General features: G+C 37.9%; 1 protein-coding gene across 1 annotated transcript; it reads left to right on the forward strand.

The window, feature by feature from the left end:
• The first annotated feature begins 1,575 nt into the window (after nucleotides 1–1,575).
• On the forward strand, nucleotides 1,576–7,751 carry GJD4 (gap junction protein delta 4). The gene is made up of 2 exons (XM_077271836.1): nucleotides 1,576–1,766; nucleotides 4,029–7,751. The coding sequence occupies exons 1-2, from the start codon at nucleotides 1,703–1,705 to the stop codon at nucleotides 5,072–5,074; spliced, it is 1,110 nt and encodes a 369-aa protein (XP_077127951.1). The 5' UTR covers nucleotides 1,576–1,702; the 3' UTR covers nucleotides 5,075–7,751.
• The last annotated feature ends 1,253 nt before the right edge of the window (nucleotides 7,752–9,004 follow it).

A 9,004-nucleotide genomic window follows, 5' to 3' on the forward strand; every position in this document is an offset into this window, starting at 1 on the left:
TCCACACGACCACACATGTATTTATACGTATACATTTTTTACTCTCTGATTGGATGAATATGATGGTACAATGGAGAATTGCATGGTTAGACTATGTAAATACTATTTAGAAAGGAGAATATCTCCAGACATACAGCTCCTGACAGAAACTGGACAGCTGCTTATGGAGACTGTCTGGCCTAAATTGACTGTTGTACAGCTTTCATGTGCACAGCCCTGCCATCTGTATGAGATCTAATCCTATGCAAAGCAATCCAAAAATAAAATAATTAACTGTTGAATCGCTATCTAGCCAGAAAATGGAAAAAAAAAACATATTTCACCTATTTAAGAATGTAAGAAAATGTCAGATCAATACAAGAGCATTAAATTTGGCACTTGAACTGAAGATATGGTCTTGTGAATGAGCCAAAAGAGGGTCCACACACAACCAGCTAATTTCAGCGTCACGGACAGATCATCTCATGTCTATGGTGATATCCTGACTCACACACGATGGCAGATGTGAAAAAAAGGTTCAACTGTTGGATTATTGTGCCCGATTATTTTGTTCTCAAGGGAGATAAGTCAATATCAAATGTGTCCAGTGGCGACATACCTCCCTTTCCCTAGTTAGATCACAGGTTTGCTCAGCCAGGCTAACGGCACATGTGTATGGGAGCAAGAGGAAAAATAGCTCTGCTGACATGTAAAATGTATGGATCTGTTCATATCTTCCTTCTAGTCTCCACTTATAATGGATGTATGATGAACGCCGCTAGCTCCAGGTGGACTCAATTGACTTATAATAAAGGGGTGCTTGTATTAATTATGCTGTAGAGAGCCCTATATCTATCTATCTATCTATCTATCTATCTATTATCTATCTATCTCATATCTATCTATTATCTATGTATCCCATATCTTCTATCTATCTATCTATCTATCTATCTATCTATCTATCTATTATCTATCTACAATAAAAAAAAGTAAAAGTATGAATAAAGAGTAAAAATTCTGAAACACTTCAATTCCTAGAGGAAATTTGTAAAGGGAATGGCGAGATATGTAAACTTATAATAATTCTTCCGGGATCATTCCTACAGTGCCGTCTTATCTTGTTTTCTGCTGCAATTTTTTACAAAATATTTCCATAACATTCAGAATCAGTTAAGCAATCATTTGTCAAATTACATTTTAGTTTGTTGTTTTTTTCACTTTTCTATCTTTTTTTATCACTGCCTACCAACAAAGGAATTGTGTTTGGTCATTAAATGGTTACATTTATAAATTGCCAAATACATAGCGCAAGTAATGGGAAGTGTGACCGTCGTAAAGAGCAAGTCTCTTTCAACGAAGTGTCCGATATGTATCCCATGGGAATTTATAGACGTGTGTCATTCCATGTTGTGATCTCTTTTTCCGACAAATATTTCAGCAATTTTCACATACTGGAATGCTCTTGGGTGGTAAGAATAGCCACAATGACCGGGATGACTCTGCTTGTCTTTTGTCCTGAAGCATTTGTCAGACTAGACTGACCACAGAGGTAAAAGGAACAAGGGCAGGAGCTGCTTAAGTGGTGGTTGCCTAGCTTATAGAGCCTGTAAGCAAAATTTTAATTTCCTTAGAAAAAAATTTATACATTTGCCAGAATAAATAGCAATAAATAGCAAAATTCCAAATTGTGATTCATTGCTGGAAGGTGGGAGCCTGACGGACAATGGAGTATTTCGACTCAATGGGATATTTGATTATCACTTTCAACTACAACGTTACTGTAATTGGTGAGTACACCAGCGTAAATATTCTGAAAAATGACAATAAATTAAAGAATTTGACAGATGGGATTGATTATACTATATAATAACTTATAATACTAATTTCCAATAATTAGCCATAATAATTAGCTATAAAAACACATATAGATTGCCAACTTGTAAACTCAATATTTTAAGTCATTCTTTACAAAAAGTACAACTAAATTCAATATGACAAAAAAGATAAGTGTTCTGTTTGTTATACATCTGTTCACAATATCTTAATTATTTTCACTCATTTTGTCATTTGTTATTATGATATCTATGTATCTATCATCTATTTCGCATTTCTTATTTGTATGCTTTTTATTTTTTGGTTATTGTTGACAATTTTATAATTAATTAAATTTATCACCACTGCAATGGGTTGCGGTTATTCATGTTACTATAGATATTCATAAATATTAATGACATTTGCCATAACAAATAATCATGTATTTAGATTTTTTTCATCACGTTTTACATTTTATCCATGTGCTTGAAATTTTTTTAGATATTCTATAAATAGTAATAAATATTATATATATATATACAGTATATATATATATGTGTGTGTAAATAATATATAAATATATGTACATATACATAAATACATATGTGAGATACAGTATGAAATAAACTATTTACCATAAAATTTATATACTGTACATATGTATATTAGTGAAATACAGTATAAAATAAACTATTTACTAGAATAATTAGCAATGCATATGCAAAATTAGTATAGATATAGTGCATTATTGGATAGTTGATCTGATTAAAATTAAATACCTTATCCGCTAGGAAGCTGATTTGATTGTTAAGAAATTCTTCCTGGTTCTAACATCTAAACAGCATCTCCATTAAAGGTTTTCTTTTATGATTATCATAAACTCTTAGGATTTCTTTTCCCTGTAACAAATATCCATTTGTCATATTGACCAATTTCAAAGTATTTCGGATTAATGTGATTGGTCAGAAAGTTGCTATTGGTTTGGAAACCCTTATTATTTTTTAAGTTCCAAAGACAGATACATTCTCTCGTTAGAGAGAAGCTTGCACATCTTCGGATAGAATCCATGGCAATTCTCTTTTCCATTATCACTTCTTTTCCTGACTGTAGACTGGCAAGACCCAAGTGTCAGATAGAAGAGATTAATGTATGATTGTAGGATCAGACTATTGTGCAGCAAGGTAGATTTTCATAAGCACTGTATGCACAAAGTAATAGGATATTTTATCAATATGTAAATTGTTTTAATTTTGAGCAGTCCAAATGACCTGTCAAGGTGTACATACATATCGTTTAAGACACTACTTGTAGCTGAAGACTGATCTGTAACAAATGCATACTGAAGACATGTAGAGTTGGGAACTGTGGTAGCTCCTACTGAAAGAAAAGCAGAGTACCAATCAAGCATGAAGGAATGTAACCATGTCACAATGGATGGCAGCAGTTTTAGACTTAAAGAAGTTATCCCCTTTAAGGAAATCAAGGTCTCCAGGCAGTTTGGTGTAGACAAAGAACATACACTTTACTCACCGTTCCTCGGTCAACAGGTGAGCTTCCTCCGATGCTCCCAGTGTCTGGTATTGACTGTTGCGCTCAGACGTCACATAGGCTATCCGGCAGCCAATCGGAGAGCTTGGTCGCTCTGAGTGGGGTGTTCCATCTACACTGGCAAAGCCGCTGAACTCACCGATTGGCAACCTGATGTCCGTGCCGCAGCTAGTGCCAGACATCGGGAGCTGTGGTGGAGGCCCAACGGTGAACTTAGGGATTGTGAATAAGGTACTGTTCTCCATATTATAACAAACAGCTACCATGGACTAAGATTTCCTGATAGGGGACAGCCCCTGTAAGGATATGTTCACATCTGCAATATGGCTATATTAGTAATAGCAAGAGCTAACTTGAAGTAAACTCAGGCTGTGCTATGTTTTCACTATCTGATTTTTAGCCGAATGACTTTGATCTTGTCTCACCTGTAAACGCCGTTTGGCCAAAAATGGCATCCTGAAATCTTGGATATCATTGGTAAATGCAGTTTTATCACACAGTAATTGCCCACGCGACAACAAAGACTGTGGTATTTGGCACATCTTTTGAAGCTCTACATGGTATGACCAAGATAAGTCTGTTTTTTTCCATTTTGGCTGTGGTAGCCGTTTGTCTTGCACCAAAAGGTAAGATTCCATTGATATCAGCTTTTCCATAAATATGCCAATGTTTCTGTTTTTGTTTTTTAGGCAAAATTTGGCTGACATTGATGATCCTTCTGAGAATGGTGATGGTTGTTCTTGCTGGATATCCACTCTATCAAGATGAACAGGAGCGATTCATCTGCAACACGTTACAGCCAGGCTGTTCTAATGTGTGCTATGATATTTTCTCTCCCATGTCCCACATGAGATATTGGCTTGTTCAGACTGTTACAGTGTTTTTGCCCTATTCTCTATTCAGCGTCCACGTTTTTCACAAAGTAATGACATATGTGGCAGCTTCAAATGACAACTATCGAAAAAGTAACACTTCCACCTGTCATGGCGTAGGCATACAAATGGAAATACTCGATTTCTCTTTAGCCTATCTCGTCCATGTGGTGTTGAAAATTTTATTGGAACTTGGCTTTGCTGTTGGCCAATACTTTCTTTTTGGGATCTTGGTTCCAAGTAGATTCAGCTGTTCCCAGGCACCATGCACTAGTAGTGTTGATTGCTACATCTCAAGACCAACTGAAAAGTCCCTAATGATGATATTTATATGGGGCACCGGAGTCGTTTCTTTGATTCTAAGTTTTGTGGATCTGATTTGTGTGTTTCATAGAAGAAAACATTCCGAGAAGATTAAGAAGCAGCTACTGCTCCTCGAAAATGATTCTCTAAAAGGTGGGTGCTGTTCAGAAACCCCTCCACAGTCAAAGCTAGCTGTGACTCCAGACCAGATGGGCATCTACCCCAACTGTCCTTCCCACAACCATGAGAAAGCAGACGAGCACATCAAAGGTGACTCTCATTCTATACCCTCATTTGAAGGGGAAACCGCTTCATTTCAGACTCAAAGCTCTCGTCAAGAAATGGGAAAGTCTAACATTAATACCAACAGCAATAAAACCTGCTCTTGGCAAGTCAACATAATACCACCGGGAAATGATACATTTGGAAATGATCATCATCTACTTACCCACAGGCAAGCAAAGGGTAAGAAAGAAAACTGCAGTAATCCCAGTCTAGCCGATGCATCACAGCTTGACAAAAACACCGGATCGAAAAACAAAAAATCTGAGTGGGTCTAATGTACAAAAAAATAGTTTGTGTATCAATACATGTGACATATACTGGTAGATCATTTCTAACGGATAGAAAATTGTAATGCTGAATAGTGCTTGCATAAGTCCAGAATACAATGGGTTGTCTACTATTTATCCTTTAGCCCTACAGATTATGCAGCTTTGGTGCATTTTGATATGTTATACAGCCAAAATCAGATCAACTATATAATTTCTTGAGTAATAGAGTGCAAGAACACCAATTTATCCCCTTAGCTCTTTTGCTCTTATTAACTTGTCATTTTATTCAGCAACTAGCGTGGTCGGTTCAATGTCAGAGTTCATTGTAGGAGAGAGTAGTCTCCACTACTGCCTTTCCCATTATTGATTCTACTTTTATATTCTGCAGACTGTCCATGTTCATTTGATAAATAGAGAAGATACTTAGATGGCTCTCTGGTATCGTTTTGAAGTTCACTCTCATTCAAGCAAGTGTTGTTGGGTTGAAGTTCTCTACACAGTGCACGATGAGAGTGGGGCCATTTCTACAAAAAAAAAAAAATAAATTGCAGACCCTGGCAAACACTTCAATTATTATTTAGATTTTTCTTTCCATTTAATTCGGATCAAACTCTTCACTTTCTGTACAGAAGGCAGTAACACTACCAGTGAGCTTCAGGTCACATTGTTTCCAATGAATGGATTTTCTCTGCCTAAACGCCTTAACAGTGGTAGTATTCACAAACATAATGAAAAAAATCCCCCCAATGGGAATAAAATATGTTAATAAAGTAACAATTTTGAAGGCATTGATATGGCAAAAAGATCTAAAAACACATATTTTTATTTTTTAGCACAAGAATGGTGATTGTGCTGCAGAGAGAAAACCACATGAAATTACGGTACATAAACATAAAAATATAAAAGCTATTGTTGAAGGATGTGATAAGGAAAAAAATTCCTGCCGCCTAAAAAAAATACAGCACCCAAATTTCTATGTGCAGCTGCTACTCTGTGTACTTTGCTGCTCTGTTTTGTGCTCGTCTTAGAAAAATAACAGCAAAATATGTCCTGTCATCTTTTATACTTTTCATTTTAACAAACTTAAGAAGCTCAAAGAATTGCTAAAATAACTAGTACCCATTAAAATAAAAATGCTGTAAAAAATGCATCCGAAGACATCCCTAGTGCCATTAGGGGAATTATTGGTGTAGAGCAGTGGTCCCCAATCTTTCTTACCTTGAGAGCCACATTCAGCGCTGAGAGAGTCGCGAGCCACATCCAGCTCCAAGAGAGATTCGCGAGCCACATCCAGCTCCCGCCCCCTCAGAATAGTGGCTACCAAGCCCCCATTGCGGGTATAATAATGACTAAAGCTTTTGCACAGAAATCACCCCGAAGCAGTATACCAAGATCCAGAGGTTCCCACCATATCCCCATCCAGTATTCTAAGACCAGTATATGTGCATCCAGATCTGCTCTTCTGTGCTACTCACAAAATTTTGAGATGTGCTGTTCTGTTGTGAATTCTGCTCTTGGGTTCCCTCCGGTGGCTGTTGGTGGTAATGCAGTTGTCTCTGGATTGCAATCCTGGGCAGGTGTCCCTGCTGATTGCAGTTCTGACTGGGGTATTTAAGGTTGCTGGATTCATTAGTCCTTGCCAGTTGTCCATTGTTCTTGGAGGTTTTGGATCTCAGTCTGGTTCCCCCTGCCCTGCTGCCAAATCAGCACAGATAAGTGTCTGTGTTTTTGTTTCTTCAGCACACATGCTGTGTGCTTCACAATCAGTGCTATTCATTGATTTTTCTTGTCCAGCTCAGACTGTGTTAGGATTTTTTCAGTCAAGTTGGATTCTCAGGAGATGCAGATAAACGTTCTATGTCTTTAGTTAGATGGTGGAATTTTTGTATTTTCTGCTGTGGATATTTTCAGGGTTTTAATACTGACCGCTAAGCATTCTGTCCTATCCTTTCCTATTTAGCTAGAGTGGCCTCTTTTGCTAAATCCTGTTTTCTGCCTGCGTGTCTTTCCTCTAATACTCAGTCAATATTTGTGGGGGGCTGCCTATCCTTTGGGGTTCTGCTCTGAAGCAAGATAGGTTTCCCATTTCCATCTATAGGGGTATTTAGTCCTCCGGCTGTGTTCCATCTATAGGGGTATTTAGTCTTCCGGCTGTGTTGAGGTGTCTAGGAAGTGATAGGTACACCCCACGGCTACTTCTAGTTGCGGTGTCAGCTTAGGGTTTGCGGTCAGTACAGTTTCCACCTACTCCTGAGAAAGTCTCATGCGGTTCCAAGGTCACCGGATCATAACACTGTTCATACCCATTTACTAGACCTTGAGCGAATGCACCAAGCTGGCCGACAGCCGCGAGCCACAAGTCATGGGACCGCGAGCCACATGTGGTTCCCGAGCTACAGAATGGGGACTCCTGGTGTAGAGCATCCTGGACAACATCTGAAGCTGGCCTTAACATTGCCTATCTAAGATTTCTAGGAACACTGTAATTTTTTAACATACAGTGAAAATTCGCAAAATATTTTAATATTTTATCAGAAAGGTTTAGAGCTGCAGGACAAAAACTTTGACTTATTCAACGATAAGTATTGTATTTTTATTGTGCATTTGAACAGAAATGTATGATTTAAGCTGATTATCTTATAGAGCTACTTCATATAAATGATAAAATATTTGCTTATTTTGTGTTGTGGGAGATAATAAAAATGTCTATTTATGGTGTTTGTGTGTCTGCTTACACTTATTTGTCTGCTTTTTAGCCATTTTGTTTCATATCTTAATGAACATGTCAACTACATTAAAAGGATTTGTGTAAAAAGTTCAGAGGGCAAAACCCCTTTAACAATGAGAAGTATAAAGAACCCATAAAGTCCTCTATGTGGGCACAAAAAAAGACAACCACTACAGATGTAGGTTTCTGGTGCTCAGAAAAGTAAAATCCTCTACCACAGACATTTCTTGGTTGGGACATACCCAATGAGAGCTTCTTTTGACATTATTTTAAAGGTATTATCTGTAGGTATTGGAAATGGTTCTCGGTGGGCATGGAATTGTACACCCACCATGATGTGTCAAGAGGCATGGTCGCATCGTGAGGAGTAGTAGCACCATATAGGAGTGTTCACATGTGATGTGTACAGGAAACTGAAAATGACCAAATGACCTAGTGAGGCCCCAGAAATGGAGGCGAGAAGCAACCTGCCCTTGGTGTTCTTACAGACGTACACTTTCCCACCATTATTATTACATACTATTGGGAGCTAGCCAGGGTACCACCCTAGACTTCCAGTGATTTTAGATATTACCCTGTGACTACCATAAAAGGAACTTCCCAGGTCCATTTACACTATTACCCTTCAGATATAGGGTTAATCTGCAGGTTAATAGCATTATGAATGTGCCTGGCTACAGTATTAAAAGTGCGGCATCTGGGAGAAAATTAACTTTGTTTCTCCCGGGAGCCACCAGCTTTCAGTCATGAAGGTGCACCCTGAGCTATAACAGTCACCGCTCCCAGCACTGAGAATCTCCAGATCTTATCCCAATAGGAAATCTTTGGAGGGAGCTGAAACTCAATGTTGCCCAGCGACAGCCCCAAAACCTGAAAGTTCTGGAGAAGATCTGTATGGAGGAGTGGGCCAAAATCCCTGCTGCAGTGTGTGCAAACTTGGTCAAGAACTTCAGGAAACTTCTGACCTCTGCAATTGCAAACAAAGTTTTCTGTACCAAATATTAAGTTCTGCTGTTCTATTCTATCAAATACCTATTTCATGGAATAAAATGCAAATTAATTAGGTAAAAATCAGACAATGTGATTTTCTGTTTTTTATTTTTAGATTCACAGATGAAGTGTACCCACAATAAAAATTACAAACCTCTCCATTCTTTGTAGGTGGGATAACTTGCAATATCAACAGTGTATCAAATACTTATTTTCCC

Source organism: Ranitomeya variabilis, chromosome 6, assembly GCF_051348905.1.
Source record: "Ranitomeya variabilis isolate aRanVar5 chromosome 6, aRanVar5.hap1, whole genome shotgun sequence".
NCBI lineage: Eukaryota > Metazoa > Chordata > Amphibia > Anura > Dendrobatidae > Ranitomeya > Ranitomeya variabilis.

Bases quoted from the DNA above. Each gene is read 5' to 3' on its own strand.
- GJD4 (XM_077271836.1), top strand. From the start codon at position 1,703: ATGGAGTATTTCGACTCAATGGGATATTTGATTATCACTTTCAACTAC. The intron at 1,767-4,028 runs GTGAGTACACCA...TTTGTTTTTTAG, and splicing joins CTACAACGTTACTGTAATTG to GCAAAATTTGGCTGACATTG.